Source organism: Ranitomeya imitator, chromosome 2 (genome assembly GCF_032444005.1).
Source record: "Ranitomeya imitator isolate aRanImi1 chromosome 2, aRanImi1.pri, whole genome shotgun sequence".
Taxonomy (NCBI): Eukaryota; Metazoa; Chordata; class Amphibia; order Anura; family Dendrobatidae; genus Ranitomeya; species Ranitomeya imitator.
Window position 1 is genome coordinate 455,608,803 of NC_091283.1, and position 22,648 is coordinate 455,631,450.

At 47.2% G+C, this 22,648-nt stretch overlaps 1 protein-coding gene across 3 annotated transcripts in view; it reads right to left on the reverse strand.

The window, feature by feature from the left end:
• The window catches only part of GID8 (GID complex subunit 8 homolog), a 40,735-nt gene that overhangs the window by 7,606 nt on the left and 10,481 nt on the right, over positions 1 to 22,648 (reverse strand). For all 3 annotated transcript variants that reach the window (XM_069751146.1, XM_069751145.1, XM_069751147.1), the window contains exons 3-4: positions 2,689 to 2,885; positions 670 to 867 (exon numbers count right to left, since the gene is read on the reverse strand). In XM_069751146.1, coding sequence (XP_069607247.1) covers positions 670 to 867; positions 2,689 to 2,885 — 395 coding nt within the window. The remainder of the gene's footprint in view (positions 1 to 669; positions 868 to 2,688; positions 2,886 to 22,648) is intronic.

The following is a 22,648-nucleotide window of genomic DNA, read 5'->3' on the forward strand; positions in this document are numbered from 1 at the left end:
TTTTCTTCTCTTACAGGTTGCGTTGGGGGCAGATATACAGCATTATAGAACGTTATATATCAGCCCTGAATGGTGATGGGCACATCTCATATAGGCCAAACCTGGCGACAGGTTCCCTTTAACGATAATTACACTTAACGCATTTTTATTTGTAATTAAAGGCAATATTGGTCTTTTAGGCTGGACAGACTAACCCCAGATAAGGGAAGTGAGGATTTTGCATCTGACACATTTTTGCTAGCCCCTGCTGGTTAAGAATAAGAGTCATCAGAATGTGATCATGGGGGTGTTTCTGAGAATTAAGTGAACTGAATTACCCAACACACAGGTTCTCTTTAGAGTTATAAAGGCCACCTATCACATGTGCCTTCCCAACAATTGACTAAAAGGTATTGCACATATTAAGAAAAACATGGCTGCTTTCTTAGCGCCATCCTTGTAAATCGGTTCAGTGTGGTATTGCAGCTTACTTTCACTGATGTTAATGAAGAAGCAATACCACATAAAACCAGTGGACATAGCTGCCGCTGTTTATTAAAAACATGGCCACTTTCTTACTACCTACATACAGCCACCTCTACCTACAGGTCAATATGCTGCTACACTTTATGATTTGACCATTCATGAAAAGGCCTAAATCCTGTCCGATTTGTGGCCTGTAAAGAATACCTTCTGTCGCTGCATCATGTTCAGCAAATCACCGAATGGAGATTCCTCCGGGTTGTCGAAGGCTAATAGCGCCAGCGTCCGTTCCATCTCAGTCAGGCACTCTCTGCTCTCCTCTCCCTGCTCGGCCAACTGTGTCTGGGCAAACTCTAGGGCGGCTTCTGTCTCCCGCTGCCTGATCAGCTCTATCAGATGTTGTTGCTGAAGAATGAAAAGAAGAACGGGTGACTTCTGCTCTAAACTACTTTATCAATATCCATCACTTCCAGGTCAAGAAGCAAAGATAAGGGGTGCGGTTTGTTAGGATCCTAAGTCCCCCATACACATTAGATAGAAGTCAGCCAAATCCACCAATTTCGTTGGGACCCCTGACTAGCTGATGTGCATGGGCCGCCTGACTTTCCCACAATAGATGATGCTGGGGAAGAGAAGCCAGAGTCTGGAAGGGTCTTTCTCCCCGCTACCCATTGAGAACACACAAACACTCGCTGTAGTGGTCACTGGATGTGAAGGGAGCACTTTTATAACCTAGGATATATTTTTTGAAGAAAAAAAATAGCATCTCCTTAGGGACAAAAAAAATTTAAACCTGGATTTACCATTATCCTTTAAAAACTGTGGTCAGAGACAGAAAATCTAAAAACCCAACATTGGTTGTATTTACATAGTAACATAGTTAGTAAGGCCGAAAAAAGACATTTGTCCATCCAGTTCAGCCTATATTCCATCATAATAAATCCCCAGATCTACGTCCTTCTACAGAACCTAATAATTGTATGATACAATATTGTTCTGCTCCAGGAAGACATCCAGGCCTCTCTTGAACCCCTCGACTGAGTTCGCCATCACCACCTCCTCAGGCAAGCAATTCCAGATTCTCGCTGCCCTAACAGTAAAGAATCCTCTTCTATGTTGGTGGAAAAACCTTCTCTCCTCCAGACGCAAAGAATGCCCCCTTGTGCCCGTCACCTTCCTTGGTATAAACAGATCCTCAGCGAGATATTTGTATTGTCCCCTTATATACTTATACATGGTTATTAGATCGCCCCTCAGTCGTCTTTTTTCTAGACTAAATAATCCTAATTTCGCTAATCTATCTGGGTATTGTAGTTCTCCCATCCCCTTTATTAATTTTGTTGCCCTCCTTTGTACTCTCTCTAGTTCCATTATATCCTTCATGAGCACCGGTGCCCAAAACTGGACACAGTACTCCATGTGCGGTCTAACTAGGGATTTGTACAGAGGCAGTATAATGCTCTCATCGTGTGTATCCAGACCTCTTTTAATGCACCCCATGATCCGGTTTGCCTTGGCAGCTGCTGCCTGGCACTGGCTGCTCCAGGTAAGTTTATCATTAACTAGGATCCCCAAGTCCTTCTCCCTGTCAGATTTACCCAGTGGTTTCCCATTCAGTGTGTAATGGTGATATTGATTCCTTCTTCCCATGTGTATAACCTTACATTTATCATTGTTAAACCTCATCTGCCACCTTTCAGCCCAAGTTTCCAACTTATCCAGATCCATCTGTAGCAGAATACTATCTTCTCTTGTATTAACTGCTTTACATAGTTTTGTATCATCTGCAAATATCGATATTTTACTGTGTAAACCTTCTACCAGATCATTAATGAATATGTTGAAGAGAACAGGTCCCAATACTGACCCCTGCGGTACCCCACTGGTCACAGCGACCCAGTTAGAGACTATACCATTTATAACCACCCTCTGCTTTCTATCACTAAGCCAGTTACTAACCCATTTACACACATTTTCCCCCAGACCAAGCATTCTCATTTTGTGTACCAACCTCTTGTGCGGCACGGTATCAAACGCTTTGGAAAAAGCTATTTGCTAAAATTATTATTATTATTATTATACCTACTACATATTGGGATAGGATCTTGGTGATTGGAATACCCCTTTAAAATTTTCCCAATCCTACCAAACAGCTCCCCAAACCTCAGCTGTCCTGTGAGTTTTGTATGAAGCGATACTCTAACCCTGTGCCATCCCTGGTCTGACCTGCAAGTGGAAATACAGGTAACGGTGTGTGTCCAGTAACTCAGGATGAAGGGAGTTGATCAGGGCGATGGCTTCCTGTATCTGTCCTTTAAGAATCATCTCCCGAATCTTAATCCTTTCATCCAGGCTCTCCAGGTCTACACTAGGCTCAATTCCAGACTCCATCCGGAATTTCTCTGCTGCCTCTTTGAAACCCTCTGTGAAAAAAAGAGAGAGAGAACCCCAATAAGATAACAGGATTTACACAGCATACATTCATCTTAATAATAAACCTTCCGTATATTCTGTGAGCTCCATGTAGTGGTGACTGTAGCAGGAAAAATGTTATGATTAAAGGGTGATGTCTCATCACATTGCCTTTTACAGAAACAAGACGGTTTGGTGGCCTATACCTAATGCTGCTAGCCAAACAATTCCCCTGCAGTGGTCACTACTGAAGAAACTCAGAATTAAAGTACTCTCACATTTAGCGACGCTGCAGCGATCTAGACATTGATCCCGATCGCTGCAGCGTCTCTGTGTGGTCGCTGGAGAGCTGTCACACAGACAGCTCTCCAGCGACCAACTATGCGAAGTCCCCTGGTAACCAGGGTAAACATCGGGTTACTAAGCACAGGGCCGCGCTTAGTAACCCGATGTTTACCCTGGTTACCAGCGTAAACGTAAAAAAAAAAAAAACACTACATACTTACATTCCGGTGTCTGTCCCCAGACGCTGTGTTTCTCTGCACTGACTGAGCGCCAGCCGGAAAGCACAGTGCTCTGCTTTCCGGCCGGCGCTTACACAGTGCAGAGAAGCACAGCGCCGGGGGACAGACACCGGAATGTAAGTATGTAGTGTTTGTTTTTTTTTACGTTTACGCTGGTAACCAGGGTAAACATCGGGTTACTAAGTGCGGCCCTGCGCTTAGTAACCCGATGATTACCCTGGTTACCAGTGAAGACATCGCTGAATCGGCGTCACACACGCCGATTCAGCGATGTCTGCTGGAGTCCAGCGACGAAATAAAGTTCTGGACTTTCTGCTCAGACCAACGATGGCACAGCAGGATCCTGATCGCTGCTGCCTGTCAAACTCAACGATATCGCTAGCCAGGACGCTGCAACGTCACAGATCGCTAGCGATATCATTCAGTGTGACGGTACCTTTACACAATAATGGTTCAAAGGCACAAGATAATATGGAATTCTTTACTGTGCCCAGTGATCCAGAGAGTCACCTGGAGAAGCAGAACTTTGACATTTAGAAAGATAGATTACCGACCTCCAGGCCCAGCCACTGCCTTTATTGACCAATTCTCCACCTGGCTTCTTCACTATCTCTCTGCTGACATTCCCACCATCATCATGGGTGACTTCAACATCCCCACTGATACCCCTCAGTCAACAGCCTCCAAACTTCTGTCCCTTACTTCATCTTTTGGACTTACTCAGTGGTCCTCCACAGCCACCCACACAGACGGATATACCCTAGACCTAGTCTTCACCCGTCTCTGCTGTCTATCTAACTTCCCCACCTCCCCTCTCCCTCTATCCGACCACCATCTGCTCACTTTCTAATCCCTGTCCTCCTCACCGGTCAGCCATGTCCAGCAACATGCGCACCCCCACAGAAACCTTGCACACCTAGACTCCCACATGCTCTCTGACTCAATCCTACCACTAGCATCCAAATCCTCACTCCACGACACAGACACTGCTTTCTACAATGCCACTCTCGCATCAGCTATTGACACAGTCGCCCCTCTCGTTCATGGCAGAGTGCGACATATCAATAGACAACCCTGGCACAATGACACCAGTAAAAAGCTACGGCAACTGTCCAGGGTTGCAGAGCGGCACTGGAAGAAAACATATTCGCAAGACGACTTCACTGCATTCAAACAGGCAACAATCGCTTTTAAATCTGCTGTCACCTACTTCACAACCCTCGTAACCTCCCTATCCTACAACCCCAAACAGTTATTAAAAACCTTTAACTCCCTCCTCCGCCCCCCACTGCCCCCTCCAACCTCCCTCATCTCTGCGGAGGACTTTGCCACACACTTTAAAAATAAGATTGACCAAACAAGACAAGTCTTCATTGTTCAACAACCACAACCCCTTTGTATACCAGACCAATGCCCAAACCCCATAACCTCCCTCTCCAAGATCACAGCCCTGAACAAAATCACTAATGACCTACTTACAGCCAAAGCTAACGGACAATACTCTGTACTCCTCCTTCTAGACCTGTCCTCTGCTTTCGACCCAGTTGACCACTGCCTCCTACTACAGATCCTCTCCTCCTTTGGCATCAAAGACCTCGCCCTATCCTGGATCTCCTCATACCTTTCCAACCGCGGGCATTCAGCGTCTCCCACTCCCACACTACCTCCTCATCCCACCCTCTCTCTGTTGGGAGTCCCCCAAGGCTCTGTTCTAGGACCCCCACTCTTCTCAATCCACACACTTGGCCTGGGACAAGTCATAAAGTCCCATGGATTCCAGTACCACCTTTATGCTGATAACACTCAGACCTACCTTTCTGGCCCAGACATCACCTCTCTGCTGTCCAGAATCCCAGAGTGTCTATCAGCCATATCCTCCTTCTTCTCCTCTCGCTTCCTCAAACTCAATGTGGACAAATCTGAACTTATCTTTCCTCCATCCCATAGATCTTCCATACCTGACCTATCTATCGCAATAAACGACATCACGCTTTCCCCCGTACCGGAAGTCCACTGCCGCGGAGTAACCCTTGACTCTGCCCTGTCCTTCAAACCGCACATCCAAGCTCTTTCCACCTCCTGTCGCCTCCAGCTCAAAAATATCTCCAGAATCCATCCTTTCCTCAACCATCAATCTACTAAAATGCTTGTGCTTGCAGTACGTGGCTGGGCAATATACTACGTGGCTGGGCAATATACTACGTGGGCTGTGCAATATACTACGTGGGCTGTGCAATATACTACGTGGGCTGTGCAATATACTACGTGGGCTGTGCAATATACTACGTGGACATGCATATTCTTGGCATCACAGACTTGGCCCTTTCCTGGATCTCGTCATATCTGACAGACCGAACATTCAGTGTTTCCCTCCCCCACACCACCTCCTCACTTCGCCCCTTGTCAGTCGTGTTCCTCAAGGCTCTGTTCTAGGACCCCTACTCTTCTCCATCTACACTTTCGGCCTGGGACAGCTCATAGAATCCCACGGTATGCAGTACCATCTCTACGCTGATGACACGCAGATCTACCTATCCGGACCTGACCTCACCTCCTTACTTACCAAAATCCCGCACTGTCTGTCTGCTATTTCAGCCTTCATTTCTGCTCGCTTTCTACAACTGAACATGGACAAAACAGAATTCATCATCTTTCCCCCATCTCACTCTACCCCTCCACCAGACCTATCCATCAATGTCAATGGCTGCTCACTTTCCCCAGTCCCACACGTCCGGTGCCTCGGGGTGATCCTCGACTCTGCCCTCTCTTTCAAGCCACATATCCAAGCCCTTGCCTCCTCCTGCCGTCTCAAACTCAAAAATATTTCCCGGATCCGTGCTTTCCTTGACCGCAACACCGCAAAAACGCTAGTGCATACCTTATCTCCCGCCTCGACTACTGCAACCTCCTACTCTCTGGACTCCCCTCTAGCACTCTGGCACCGCTCCAATCCATCCTACACTCTGCTGCCCGACTAATCTACCTATCTCCCAGCTATTCCCCAGCCTCTCCCCTATGTCAAGCCCTTCACTGGCTTCCTATCGCCCAGAGACTCCAGTTCAAAACCCTCACAATGACATACAAAGCCATCCACAACCTGTCTCCTCCATACATCTGTGACATGGTCTCCCGGTACCTACCTACACGCAACCTCCGATCCTCTCAAGACCTCCTTCTCTACTCCCCTCTCATCTCTTCTTCCCACAACCGCATCCAAGACTTCTCCCGTGCTTGCCCCATACTCTGGAACTCTCTACCCCAACACATCAGACTCTCGCCTACCATAGAAACCTTCAAAAAGAACCTGAAGACCCACCTCTTCCGACAAGCCTACAGCCTGCAGTGATCCTGAAGTTACTGAACCGCCGCGCAACCTGCCCTACCCTCTCCTAGTGTTTCATCACCCATCCCCTGCAGACTGTAAGCCCTCGCGGGCAGGGTCCTCCCTCCTTATGTACTCGTGTGCCTGTTATCTGCTCATGTTTAATGTATTTGTCTATATTTGCCTCGTATTCACATGTAAAGCGCCATGGAATAAATGGCGCAATAAAAAAAAAAAAAAAAAAGTATAATAATAATATTCTAGAATACCCGATTAGAATGCGTTAGAATTGGGCCACCATCTAGTGTATATTTATATAAATATATATACACTAGATGGTGGCCCGATTCTAACGCATCGGGTATTCTAGAATATGCATGTCCACGTAGTATATTGCCCAGCCACGTAGTATATTGCCCAGCCACGTAGTATATTGCCCAGCACAGAGCCACGTAGTATATTGCCCAGCCACGTAGTATATTGCCCAGCCAAGTAGTATATTGCCCAGTGATGTAGTATATTGCCCAGCCACTAAGTATATTGCCCAGCCATGTAGTATATTGCCCAGCCACGTAGTATATTGCTCAGCCACATAGTATATTGCTCAGCCACATATACTATGTGGCTGAGCAATATACTATGTGGCTGAGCAATATACTATTGCCCAGCCACATAGTATATTGCCCAGCACAGAGCCACGTAGTATATTGCCCAGCCACGTAGTATATTGCCCAGCACAGAGCCACGTAGTATATTGCCCAACCATGTAGTATATTGCCCAGCACAGAGCCACGTAGTATATTGCCCAACCACGTAGTATATTGCCCAACCACGTAGTATATTGCCCAGCGTCGTAGTATATTGCCCAGCCACATAGTATATAGCAGAGCCACGTAGTATATTGCCCAGAACAGAAGCACGTAGTATAGAGACTTAAAAAAAATTTTTTTAAAATCATATAGTCACCTTTAGCCCGTTGAAGTCCTGCTATACTTACCCTCCGCCGCCTTTCTCGCTCCTCTCCACGCTCCTGGGATTGCTCCATTGCAAGCAGCAGCTTGCGGTCCCGTCCCAGCGCTGGTGTGAGCAGGACCTATGATGACGTCGCGGTCACATGACCGACCGTGACGTCACGGCAGGTCCTTGTCCCACACCAGCCCTGGGACGGGAGCGGAACCTGATGCTTGCAATGGAGCGGTCCCGGGAGCGTGGAGAGGAGCGAGAAAGGCGGCGGAGGGTGAGTATAGCAGGTTGTTTTTTTTTTTAATTATTTTTAACATGACATATTTATACTATTGATGCCGTATAGGCAGCATCAATAGTAAAAGGTTGGGGACACAGGGTTAATAGCGGCTGTAACGGAATGCGTTACCGCCAATATTAACCCTGTGTTAGCGATGACCGGAGGGGAGTATGGAGCGTGCGGGGAGCGGAGCGCCGGGGACACAGACTACGGGGAGCGGAGCACCGGGGACAGTGACTGCGGGGAGCGGGCGCTGGCCACTTATGCGGGGAGTATGGAGCGGCCATTTTCTTCCGGACTGTGCCCGTCGCTGATTGGTCGTGGCTGTTTTGCGGCGACCAATCAGCGACTTGGATTTCCATGATAGACAGAGGCCAGGACCAATGAATATCCGTGACAGAAGGACAGACAGACGGAAGTACCCCTTAGACAATTTATATATATATATATACACACAGTGGGGCAAAAAAGTATTTAGTCCGTCAGCAATAGTGCAAGTTCCACCACTTAAAAAGATGAGAGGCGTCTGTAATTTACATCATAGGTAGACCTCAGCTATGGGAGACAAACTGAGAAAAAAAAATCCAGAAAATCACATTGTCTGTTTTTTTAACATTTTATTTGCATATTATGGTGGAAAATAAGTATTTGGTCAGAAACAAAAAAAATCAAGATTTCTGGCTCTCACAGACCTGTAACTTCTTCTTTAAGAGTCTCCTCTTTCCTCCACTCATTACCTGTAGTAATGGCACCTGTTTAAACTTGTTATCAGTATAAAAAGACACCTGTGCACACCCTCAAACAGTCTGACTCCAAACTCCACTATGGTGAAGACCAAAGAGCTGTCAAAGGACACCAGAAACAAAATTGTAGCCCTGCACCAGGCTGGGAAGACTGAATCTGCAATAGCCAACCAGCTTGGAGTGAAGAAATCAACAGTGGGAGCAATAATTAGAAAATGGAAGACATACAAGACCACTGATAATCTCCCTCGATCTGGGGCTCCACGCAAAATCCCACCCCGTGGGGTCAGAATGATCACAAGAACGGTGAGCAAAAATCCCAGAACCACGCGGGGGGACCTAGTGAATGAACTGCAGAGAGCTGGGACCAATGTAACAAGGCCTACCATAAGTAACACACTACGCCACCCTGGACTCAGATCCTGCAGTGCCAGACGTGTCCCACTGCTTAAGCCAGTACATGTCCGGGCCCGTCTGAAGTTTGCTAGAGAGCATTTGGATGATCCAGAGGAGTTTTGGGAGAATGTCCTATGGTCTGATGAAACCAAACTGGAACTGTTTGGTAGAAACACAACTTGTCGTGTTTGGAGGAAAAAGAATACGGAGTTGCATCCATCAAACACCATACCTACTGTAAAGCATGGTGGTGGAAACATCATGCTTTGGGGCTGTTTCTCTGCAAAGGGGCCAGGACGACTGATCCGGGTACATGAAAGAATGAATGGGGCCATGTATAGTGAGATTTTGAGTGCAAACCTCCTTCCATCAGCAAGGGCATTGAAGATGAAACGTGGCTGGGTCTTTCAACATGACAATGATCCAAAGCACACCGCCAGGGCAACGAAGGAGTGGCTTCGTAAGAAGCATTTCAAGGTCCTGGAGTGGCCTAGCCAGTCTCCAGATCTCAACCCTATAGAAAACCTTTGGAGGGAGTTGAAAGTCCGTGTTGCCAAGCGAAAAGCCAAAAACATCACTGCTCTAGAGGAGATCTGCATGGAGGAATGGGCCAACATACCAACAACAGTGTGTGGCAACCTTGTGAAGACTTACAGAAAACGTTTGACCTCTGTCATTGCCAACAAAGGATATATTACAAAGTATTGAGATGAAATTTTGTTTCTGACCAAATACTTATTTTCCACCATAATATGCAAATAAAATGTTAAAAAAACAGACAATGTGATTGTCTGGATTTTTTTTTCTCAGTTTGTCTCCCATAGTTGAGGTCTACCTATGATGTAAATTACAGACGCCTCTCATCTTTTTAAGTGGTGGAACTTGCACTATTGCTGACTGACTAAATACTTTTTTGCCCCACTGTATGTGTATGTATATGTGTATATATATATATATATATATATATATATATATATATATATATATACACACACACACACATATACACAGAGAGAGAGAGAGAGAGAGAGTGTGTCTATGGCTTTATAGATACAATATGTTAAGTATCTTTGAGAATCATTAATAAAAATTGATTAAGAAAATAGTAACTAACATGTGTAGTAATAATCGTAAATTATATATTCAATTATATATGCAGTAAAGGTTTTTGTTTGTTACAGATATCTAGCAGTATATGGCCCTTCAACGAGTAGCATCCACACAAAAGACAATATCAGAAACACCAGTCAAATCAGGGCCACAGTAACCTGTATGTCTGGCTTTAGTCACTATTAATCCAGCGGAACAGGAAAGTTTGCTAATCTGCCATCAAAGACAGTTCTGGATCATCTGAAAATTACTTCCTGGTCCATGATGTGACCTGTTAAATCATGTAAGGAATCTGATAATCCAGCATCCCCGTGTTTTACTGTCTATGTGATGACCGATATTGTCTCAAATATATCTTATGTGAAGTTAAATAATACAAAAGACAATAAGGGCAGAAGGTTTCTCCTACTTTAAAACATTGTGTATGGGCCCAGGGTGGGGAATAAAAGAAAAAAAAAATGGTACTCTCCACCAGAACCAGCACCGCTTCTCCACACTAGCTTCTGTGTCTCCCACCAGTCTCCTGTAAAAACAATGTTAAGTAATGGCTGTAGCCAATCAATGGAAACTGATGGACTGCAGCTATCAAATTCTGTCTGAACAAGAAGGTCCCCACCGTGGGCCCATAGACAATAAGTTTTAAAGTATGAGAAACCCAAGCTGCAGAGGTAAGAAGAGGCTGCTCACACTGCTGTCCACCATGTCTATCTGATCTAATACTGGAGATACCAGGGATGCTGAGGTAAGAAGAGGCTGCTCACACTGCTGTCCACCATATCTGATCTAATACTGGAGTTACCAGGGATGCTAAGGTAAGAAGCTGTTCACGCTGCTGTCCACCATGTCCATCTGATCTAATACTGGAGATTCCAGGGTGCTGAGGTAAAAAGAGGCTGCTCACACACTGCTGTCCAACATGTCTATCTGATCTAATACTGGAGATACCAGGGATTCTGAAGTAAAAAAAAAGGCTGCTCACACTGCTGTGCACCCTGTCTATCTGATCGAATACTGGAGATACCAGGGATTCTGAGGTAAGAGGCTGCTCACAGTGCTGTCCACCATGTCTGATCTAATACTGGAGTTACCAGGGATTCTGAGGTAAGAGGCTGCTCACAGTGCTGTCCACCATGTCTGATCTAATACTGGAGTTACCAGGGATTCTGAGGTAAGAGGCTGCTCACAGTGCTGTCCACCATGTCTGATCTAATACTGGAGTTACCAGGGATGCTAAGGTAAGAGGTTGCTCACACTGCTGTCCACCATGTCCATCTGATCTAATACTGGAGTTACTAGGGATGCTGAGGAAAGAGGCTGCTCATACTGCTGTCCACCCTGTCTATCTGATCCAATACTGGAGATACCAGGGGTGCTGAGGTAAGAAGAGGCTGCTCACACTGCTGTCCACCCTGTGTATCTTACCTAATACTGAAAATACCAATGGTGCTGAGGTAAGGAGAGCCTGCTCACACTGCTGTCCACCCTGTGTATCTTACCTAATACTGGAAATACCAATGGTGCTGAGGTAAGGAGAGGCTGCTCACATTGCTGTCCCCCCTGTTTATCTGATCAAATACTGGAGATACCAGGGATTCTGAGGTAAGAAAAGGCTGCTCACACTACTGTCCACCCTGTCATTCTGAATGACAGTACAAGGCACGGGTTATCTCCAGGTCACAGCAGAGGAGCTTCTTACTGCACATGCTAATAGACAACTCCTCAAAACATTAAAAGATATGTTTTTGTCAGTCTATCAAGGTGGCGGCCATTATTATTCTAAACGGATCACACTCCCTAGACAAAACAATTGTGATTTGCTAATTAAAAGTGTTTAGGAATTTATTTACCATGACATTTCATTTAGTTAACCCATTTTTTTTTTATTCCTGAAGAAACCCTTTGAGACTTCTCCATAATACAGTGCCATATAGTGTCTTTACCCTCCAAGGCTGTTTGCACCTTCCTGACCAGGCCAAATTTACAATTCTGAACGGTGTCAATTTATGTGGTAATAACTCTGGTATGCTTCAACGGATCCTGGTGATTCAGAGATTGTTCTTCCTTGACATATTGTACTTCAAGATAGTTGTAAAATTAGTTTGCTATGACTTGCGTTTATTTGTGAACAAGATAGAAAATATAAAAAAAAATTTCGTCAAATTTCCAATTTTCAATCTTAATTGTTATGCCCTTAAATCAGAGTTATGTCACACAAAATAGTTAATAAATAACATTTCCCCACATGTCTACTTTACATCAACACAATTTTTTAAACTTTTTTTGTTAGGAAGTTATAAAGGGTTAAAATTTGATCAGTGAGTTCTCATTTTTACAACAAGATTTACAAAACCAATTTTTTAGGGATCATGTCAAATTTGAAGCGACTTTGAGGGATCTATATGACAGAAAATAACCCTTAGTGACATTCTAAAAACTGCATCCCTGAAGAAGCTCAAAACCACATTCAAGATGTTTATTAACCCTTCAGTACTTCACAGGAACTGAAGCTATGTGGAAGGAAAAAGTCATAGTTACTCACCGATAACGGTGTTTCTCGTAGCCCATGACAGCACTACGGAGAGAGGGGATCCGCCCTTCAGGGACAGGAAACCTACAGATAAAAGGGCAGTACCTCTCCCACGCATCAATTGGTTTACAGAGCATCGGAGGACCTCCAGGTTAGTTACAACAGAGAAAAAATCATATTATAACATTTCATAATAGAGGAACCCCGTGCCTAGACTATATTATATAAATTATATGTAATCAAAGGTGCTCACCGCACTCGTGATGGGAGGGAATAAGCAGGTGCTGTCATGGGCTCCGAGAAACACTGTTATCGGTGAGTAACTATGACTTTCTCGGTCTCCCATGACAGCACTACGGAGAGAATTGCATAGACTAAGCATAGGGAGGGACCACCGCCTCGAGAACCCTTCGCCCGAAGGTCAAGTCAGACACAGAGGCTAGATTTAATCTATAGTGTCTAAAAAAGGTTGATGGTGATGACCAGGTGGCCGCCTTACAAATTTGCTCTATTGATACCTCTGACCTCTCAGCCCATGAGGTAGCTACTGCTCTTGTGGAATGCGCTCTTATACCATCCGGGATCGTATTCCCCGTGGATGAATATGCCAAAGCTATTGCCTCCTTTATCCACCTTGCCAAAGTACCTTTGGATGCCCGGAATCCTTTTCTGGGACCCTGAAAACTGACAAACAAAGAGCCTTCCTTCGTACACTCCCTGGTGGAATCTAAGTATTGGACTAGACATCTTCTGACATCTAGATTATGGAAGTTCTGCTCTCTCTCATTTCTGGGGTTTGGGCAAAAGGATGGCAGGGATACTTCTTGTGACCTATGAAATTTTGACGCCACTTTTGACAAATAGGCCGGATCGGCTCTCAGAGTGACTCTATAATCCAATATTTTTGTGAAAGGTGGGTTAGAGGATAGGGCTTGAATATCACTTATTCTGCGCGGAGATGTTAAGGCTACTAGAAGAATGGTCTTAAGTGATAATGTTTTAATGGGAATCGTCTCTATGGGTTCAAATGGAGGACCCGTTAATGCCGAGAGGGCATCTTTTGAGTAATTAATGGCTTTGATCTTGTTATTGCCTTAACAAATCTTACTACCCATGGGTTAGCTGCAATATTTTGGTTATAAAGTGCTCCCACAGCTACTATCTCTACCTTAAGAGTACTGACCGCTAACCCCTGTTCCAGACCTTTTTGTAGGAACTCAAGTATTTTATCAATTGAAGGCCCATCCTAGACTTTTACCTTGGAGACAGACAAGAATTTTTTCCATGTTTTCCCATATATTTTAGAAGTAATAGGTTTTCTACTATTTAACAACGTAGCAACTAAGTTGTCTGAGAAACCCCTTTCTTTTAATAGTCTCCGTTCAAAAGCCAGGCTGTCAAATGCAAGTTCGACTCTTGTGGATGGAAGATCGGCCCTTGCGGTAGCAGGTCTGGTATATTCGGTAGGATCCATGGGTCTGAGACCGATAGCATCCTTAGCCAGGAAAACCATGTCCTTTTTGGCCAGAACGGGGCTATAAGGATCATTTTTGTTTTGTCCTCTCTGACTTTCCGAATGACTGCCGGGATCAGAATGATTGGAGGAAAAACATATGTCAGCTTGTGGGTCCATGGAATCAGAAAGGCATCTAGAGCCTGGGGATTCGGGTTCAGTGAGCAAAATATGTTTACTTTCTTGTTTTTGGAATTGGCGAATAAGTCTATTGTTGGGGTCCCCCACATTTCTGTGATCTGGTTGTAGATAGACTGGTTCAGGGGGCACTCGCCTTGTTTCAACTGGGTTCGACTCAAGTAATCTGCCTTTTCGTTGTTTGAACCCTGAATATGTAGCGCAGAGAGGGATAGTAGATTTTCTTCCGCAAGGCTGATAATTTTGTCAGAGGAACTCATCAGTGACAGAGACCTTGTTCCTCCCTGGTGATTTATATATGCTACTGTCACTTTGTTGTCCGAAAAAATTCAGACATGATGTCCCCGAATGTAGGTTATAAAAGATAGAAGAGCACGATGCACCGCCCAAAGTTCTTTTTGGTTCGAGGATGCTGATAGTTCCTGAACTGTCCAGTTTCCCTGAGCGACTGTCTCCCATGTGAGCCCCCCACCCTCTGGGACTCGCATTGGTTGTTATTACACGAGATATTTTTGGCACCCAAGGAATTCCCTTTGAAAGATTTTGGTTCCTTCACCAACCAAAGAAGGGAATGAATAACTGAGGAATTTAGAATGACCCAGCTTTCCAAATAGTTTTTTAGTATTAACTGCCACTCTAGTATGTGCCACTGAAGCTCCCTTGTGTGGAATTGTGCGAAAGGTATCGCTGGTAGGCATGAAGATAGAGAGCCCAGTAGCGACATTGCTCTCCTTAGAGTCATGGAGGGGTTGTGTAGCGTTCGTGCTATCATGGTCAATATATTGTCCTTTTTGGAACCTGGGAGTCGGCATTCTTGAACCCGGGAGTCTAACGTCAGTCCGAGGAACTCCTGTACTTGACAGGGTTCCAACTTTGATTTTTTTTTACGTTTATGAGCCAACCCAATTCCGTCAGAATAGTCATTACTTGGTCTCTCTGTTCCCTGCAACTTTGGAGTTGAGTCGCTTGCAATAAGAAAATCGTCCAAGTAAGGGACTATGATAATATTTTGTTCCCTTATGTGGGCCGTCATTTCCGCTACTATTTTCGTGAATATTCGCGGAGCAATTGAGATCTTGAACGGGAGAGCCCTGTATTGGAAATTTCTTATTTGTCCCTCTATGGAGGCCGCCATCCTGAGAATTACGGATGTCTGCAGTAGGGAAATAATTTCTCTCTCTAATGCCGCTTGTTCTGCTGCCGAAGTTCTTGTTTTTGTCACTACCTAATTTCAGGGGGGGGGGGGGGAGGGTTGTATGAGTTTTAAAATCCAGATGTTGTTGGATATTTTCTTCCAGGTGGGAAGGAATGAGGCGAGTTTTCCCCCACCACCGTAGGAAAAATGTCATTTGGAGGGCTTTTTGTCACGGGAAGTGTTGCTGAAAAGGTAACCCCTATCCCTTCTTCCCACTTATTCTGCTCTCTGGGGGGGGGGGGGGGGGTCTCCGACGAAAAAATCTCCGGTTCCGAAAGGACTGTCTGAATGGGGCTGGTCCCAAATTTGGAAACCCCTTCTTTTTGTCTCCCGCTTTCTGGAGGATGTCATCCAAGGTCTCCCCAAACAAGAAATTCCCCTCACATGGGATAGAACATAATTTTAGCTTTGTTTGGAGGTCCCCAGGCCAACTCTTAAGCCATAAAGTTCTTCTGGCTGCGTTGGAGAGAGCAGCGGCCTTGGATGTTAAGCGCACGGAGTCTGCTGAGTCCGCTAGGAACGCTGCTGCTGCCCTAATTACAGGGATTGAATCCAGCAACTTATTCCTGGGTGACCCATCTTTAATCTGGCTTTCTAGCTGGTCAATCCACACCATTAAAGATCTGGAGGTGCAGGTTGCTGCAACTGCAGGTCTCAAGCTACCCCCAGCCGATCCCCAAGCCCCTTTAAGAAATGTATCCGCTTTCTTATCTAAAGGGTCTTTGAGGGTACCCATATCCTTGAATGGGAGCGCAAATTTTTTCGAGGCTTTGGCCACTGCTACATCCAGTTTTGGTGCCTTGTCCCAGGAAGTGGATGCCTCGTCTTCAAAGGGATATTTCCTTTTAAGCGAGGGCACCGAAGAATTTCTCCTATCCGGTTTCTCCCACTCTTTTTTAATCAGTGTCTGAACATTGGGATTTAGTGGAAATGTTCTCCGCTTTTTTTGTCCCAGACCTCCGAATATTATATCTTGGGCCCTTTTATCGGGTCTGGGATCCTCAACCCCCATAGTAGCCCTAACGGCTCTCACTCGAGTATCCACCTCCTCTAGTGGGAAGCAATGACGACCCGAATCTTCCTCGGAGGAAGATAGGGAGGAATTAGAATTATCAGAATCCACGTCCTCAGATGAGGATCGGACAGAGTGGGAATATACCGTCTCCTTCACCTTATCCTTCCCTTTTTTGGAAGATGAAAGGGCATTCTGAACCTCGGATCTAATTATAGTTTTAAGTTCAGACGCGAAGGCGGGAGTCTCCTCACACAATAAACGTTGAATGCATGATTTACAAAGCTTTTTGTTCCAGGCTCCCGGCAAAGCTTTGTTACAGGTGGGGCAGGATCTATTTTTCTTTGTCTTCAGCCTCTTCTTTCCCTAGTAAGGGAGAAGAGGGAACCCCATTATAAAATATGCACTTTCAAGGAGATCACTCACTATTCGGATGTGGAGGTAGGTACCGGTTCTGGAGGAGGGCCCGGGTCTGGTAGAGGAAGCTCTTGAGGAGGAGAGTTAGTCATTGCAGCAGATCTGCTGCGCTGCGTGGAATGACTGCTAGACCCACTTCTCCTGGTACTCTTGGGGTCTGTCTTCCTGTGGTGCTGCTGCCTCGGCTGCAGTTCCTGCTGTGGATCGCTGTCCTCCATGCTTGCAGGGAGATAGTTGTCGCACTATGTGTGCACTATCTCCCTATTTGAATCCACCCCCGGCGTTCACCGCACTTCCGGCTCCTACGCACATCCTCCAGGGAGAAAAAGCTACCGCGCATGCGCGCAGAGATGACCCGAAAGTCCTGCCGCATTTCCGGAGCGGCAGCCATCTTTCTACACCCAGAGCGTGCGCTTATCGGCACAGGAGCTCCGGGTGATCCAGCGCCCCTTCCTCCCTCGGAGTCGGCGGCATTCTCCCTCCACACACCCTGAAGAACCCCTCGGTTCCAGCGGTGGCGGCTTTGGGAGCTGGACGAGCCGCGGCAGGAGCCTCCTCGCTGCCGGAACCCAACTGCCCGGTCCATCGGCGTCTTCTTATCAGGTACCACCGAAAAGAGGTTCCCTGTCAGGGACAGGAAACCAACTGATGCGAGGGAGAGGTACCTCCCTCTGTAGGTTTCCTGTCCCTGAAGGGCGGATCCCCTCTCTCCGTAGTGCTGTCATGGGAGACCGAGAAAATGAACATTTAACTTTTTTTTTTTCACAAAAATTTAACTTTAGACCTATTTTTTTTTTTTTTCACAAATGTAACAGTGCCCAATTAGCGTCTTAGGTAGGTCTCTCTGATTTAATTTCAGATAGTACCGCAGGCTTCGGTAGCTCACGCAGAGAGGGACTTGAAGAGTGTGATGCTGGTATAAAATGATAATATTGATCCAGCAGTGTGTGCACCAAATCCCACACAATTTTCCCACTCACTCCCAGGACAGGGGGACATTCAGGCAGTTGAATTTGGGTGTCCTCCCTTTCATAAACCCTAAACTTGTGGGTGTACCTTGATGAACTCTCACAGTTTGTAGAGTTTAATTCCGTACCCGTCCCTCTGACTGGGCAGGTATTGCCAGAATTTGAATCTCCCCTTGAAATTAGGGGCTTATACACACAGATGTCCCTTTGGAGCATGTACACCTCGGCAAACTTGCTGCTGAAATCATCAATGACCAGACGAACTTTGAAAAGTTGGACAAAGTTGAGGTCACCTCAGGGAGGGCATTGTGCATTATCATTGTAATGCAAAAATTTGTGGATGGCCTCAAAACATTTACGGGTCATGACCATGCGGAACACTGGAGTGTTATACAGAATGTCAACACGCCAATATTATCGACGTTCTGTTTTCTTCACTAACCGCATGTGAAGGACCAAGCCCAAAATGTCATAATTTCTACTGCGTCTACAGGGGTCCAGTTCGAAAATAATGAAGGGCGATTTTGTGCCAAAAACTGTGTAGAACAGATGCACGGATCGGATTATTTTTTTCCACGCTGACTCTAACACTAACTCAGCTCAGTAAAAAATACTGTAGTAGATCACGATTACTTCCGTATATTTTCACTGTCCCTAATCTAAATTATTTCTGTATTCTTTTTTAACTCCCCCCCCCCCCCCCAAATAAAACAACAACAGGAGGCCAATCAGTGAAGTTCGTCACCATCCAGAACTCGACGGCTGTAGGACGCATGCACGGATGTGGTGCAAAAAAAGAACAAATAAAAATAGACGGGAAAAAAAAAGTCCTTGCCAAAAACGAGCACAGGTGCTTTTCAGTGGTGTGAGTCTGCTCAGTGCCTGTAGGACACACCCACGCAGTGGTGCAAAGTGAGGGGGTGGGGGAGAGGAAAAATGTTGATGGTGAAAAAAAGAAGTGTCCTGGAAAGTAGCAAGTACGGGCAGTGAACAGTGATTTGTGTCACTGATCCAGGGCCACCATCAGGGCATTACAGCCATGACTGGCGTATGGGGCCCGGTGAGCAGAGGGGGCCCGCATCGGGCCCCGTCTAATCTGCTCACTGGGCCCCCCCTGCAGGCGCTGCGGCACACTATTGACGTGCGGGCCCGTGCCCGCACGTCAATAGTTAACAGCCGCCGCCAGCCAGTCGGAGGCTGGCAGCAGACTTGAGCGGCCGCAGTGCGCAGTCGCACTTCGCCGGCGTCTGACGTCATCGTCAGCCGCCGGCGAGTGCGTCCTTCACCTGCGTGGAGGAGCTTCGCCCACCGCAGGAGCACACGGCCAGGTAAGAAGTATTTTTTTTTTGGTAGCGGCGATCCAGAGGAGGGGAGGAGGGGGCCCGGAGCAGAAGACTGGACACGCTGGGGCAGAGGAGATGCTGGACACAGGGGCAGAAAGCTGGGCAGAGAAGATGCTGGACACAGGGGCAAAATGCTGGACAAAGGGGCAGAAAGCTGGGCAGAGGAGATGCTGGACACGGGCAAAATGCTGGACAAAGGGGCAGAAAGCTGGGCAGAGGAGATGCTGGACACAGGGGCAAAATGCTGGACAAAGGGGCAGAAAGCTGGACACGGGCAGAGGAGATGCTGAACACGGGGCAGAATGCTGGACAAAGGGGCAGAAAGCTGGGCAGAGGAGATGCTGGACACAGGGGCAAAATGCTAGACAAAGGGGCAGAAAGCTGGGCAGAGGAGATGCTGGACACAGGGGCAAAATGCTAGACAAAGGGGCAGAAAGCTGGGCAGAGGAGATGCTGGACACAGGGGCAAAATGCTAGACAAAGGGGCAGAAAGCTGGGCAGAGGAGATGCTGGACACAGGGGCAAAATGCTAGACAAAGGGGCAGAAAGCTGGGCAGAGGAGATGCTGGACACAGGGGCAAAATGCTAGACAAAGGGGCAGAAAGCTGGGCAGAGGAGATGCTGGACACAGGGGCAAAATGCTAGACAAAGGGGCAGAAAGCTGGGCAGAGGAGATGCTGGACACAGGGGCAAAATGCTAGACAAAGGGGCAGAAAGCTGGGCAGAGGAGATGCTGGACACAGGGGCAAAATGCTAGACAAAGGGGCAGAAAGCTGGGCAGAGGAGATGCTGGACACAGGGGCAAAATGCTAGACAAAGGGGCAGAAACCTGGGCAGAGGAGATGCTGGACACAGGCAGAATGCTGGACACAGGGGCAGAGGAGATGCTGGACACAGGCAGAATGCTGGACACAGGGGCAGAGGAGATGCTGGACAAAGGGGCAGAAAGCTGGGCAGAGGAGATGCTGGACACGGGGGCAGAATGCTGGACACGGGGGCAGAATGCTGGACACGGGGGCAGAATGCTGGACACGGGGGCAGAATGCTGGACACGGGGGCAGAATGCTGGACACGGGGGCAGAATGCTGGACACGGGGGCAGAATGCTGGACACGGGGGCAGAATGCTGGACACGGGGGCAGAATGCTGGACACGGGGGCAGAATGCTGGACACGGGGGCAGAATGCTGGACACGGGGGCAGAATGCTGGACACGGGGGCAGAATGCTGGACACGGGGGCAGAATGCTGGACACGGGGGCAGAATGCTGGACACGGGGGCAGAATGCTGGACACGGGGGCAGAATGCTGGACACGGGGGCAGAATGCTGGACACGGGGGCAGAATGCTGGACACGGGGGCAGAATGCTGGACACGGGGGCAGAATGCTGGACACGGGGGCAGAATGCTGGACACGGGGGCAGAATGCTGGACACGGGGGCAGAATGCTGGACACGGGGGCAGAATGCTGGACACGGGGGCAGAATGCTGGACACGGGGGCAGAATGCTGGACACGGGGGCAGAATGCTGGACACGGGGGCAGAATGCTGGACACGGGGGCAGAATGCTGGACACGGGGGCAGAATGCTGGACACGGGGGCAGAATGCTGGACACGGGGGCAGAATGCTGGACACGGGGGCAGAATGCTGGACACGGGGGCAGAATGCTGGACACGGGGGCAGAATGCTGGACACGGGGGCAGAATGCTGGACACGGGGCATGATGAAAAATATGGCGGCATGACTGGAGACAGATGGGGCAGGATTGGAAACAGATGGGACAGGATTGGAAACAGATGGGGCAGAATGGAGACACAGGGGGCATGATTGCAGACATGGGGGCATGATTGGAGACGGGGCAGAATGGTGATACGGGCATGATTGGAGACACTGGGGGCAGGATTGGAAACAGATGGGGCAGGATGGATACGTTGGAGACAGATGGGGCAGGATGGAGAGATCATATGGGGCAGGATGGATACTCATTAGGACAGGATGGGAGAACATATGGCTGACGCCAGGAATGAGACACACGGGGGCTAGGATGGCGAATATTATTACTATAGGGGCTAATTAAGGGATATTATTACTGCAGTGATGTATTTATTTTATTTTTTGAGTGTACTGTTTTAAATGGGGAGCGGTCCTGTTACTGTGTAGAGTGATACTATGTTGCCTTCTTCATGTGGTGTAATGTAGAAGTTGGGAAAATTAAGTAATGTGTTCTGCAAGCGGAGCTCGAGATAACGGTTATTTCCTGCAGAAACGAGTCCTGGCTGGATGAAGTGATGGCGGTCTGTTCTGGATGAAAGATGAAGGACTTCACCTAGAGACGTCACTGGTGAGTCAGTGTTACCTATACACTGACACTATACACTGTATACTATATACAGAGGTCCTGTGTACAATGTCACCAGTGATCTCTGTATAACCTCTACACAGACACTGCATACTAAGTACAGATCTCCTGTGAATACTGGCACTTATGGTAATAGTATTGTGGGGTGTTTTTATTACTGATCAGTATTGTAGTATTCAGTCACTATGTGGTGGTAATATGTGGTCTGGTCATGGTGTTGTGGTATTTGTTCCTTGTATTTTATATTATTCGGTCACTGTGGTGGTAATATGGTGTCTGGTCATGGTGCTGTGGTATTTGTTCCTTGTATTTTATATTATTCGGTCACTGTGGTGGTAATATGGTGTCTGGTCATGGTGCTGTGGTATTTGTTCCTTGTATGTGGTATTATAGGTCATTTTAAAAATTGAAAAATAAATAAAAATAAACCTAAATTGTATTGCATATTTTAACAAATATTTAATAGGTTACAGTAGAGTAGGGACCGGCCAAAAGTGTCTACCTTGTCATTTTGGTGGCTTAAAAAATCTTTTGGCCAAAACAAAAGCTGCTGGCTTTATGTGTGATCTGGTGATGGGAACTGTCAATGTGTGATAGGTGAGAAGTGGAGATTTTCCAAGAGAGAGCGGTGGGACTGTGGCCAGTTCGAGGGGTGGAGCGTGGAGGCGGGGCTGGGGTGGAGCCTGGGCGGAGTCTCAAGGGGGCCCCGAAAATTTTGCCAGTATGGGGCCCCGAAATTTCTAGTGGCAGCCCTGCACTGATCAGTACTCGGCGGCTGCAGGACGCACGAACGGAGGGCAAAGGGGGGAGGGGTGGGGGGAAAGCTGCTGGCTTTATGTGTGATCTGGTGATGGGAACTGTCAATGTGTGATAGGTGAGAAGTGGAGATTTTCCAAGAGAGAGCGGTGGGACTGGCCAGTTCGAGGGGTGGAGCGTGGAGGCGGGGCTGGGGTGGAGCCTGGGCGG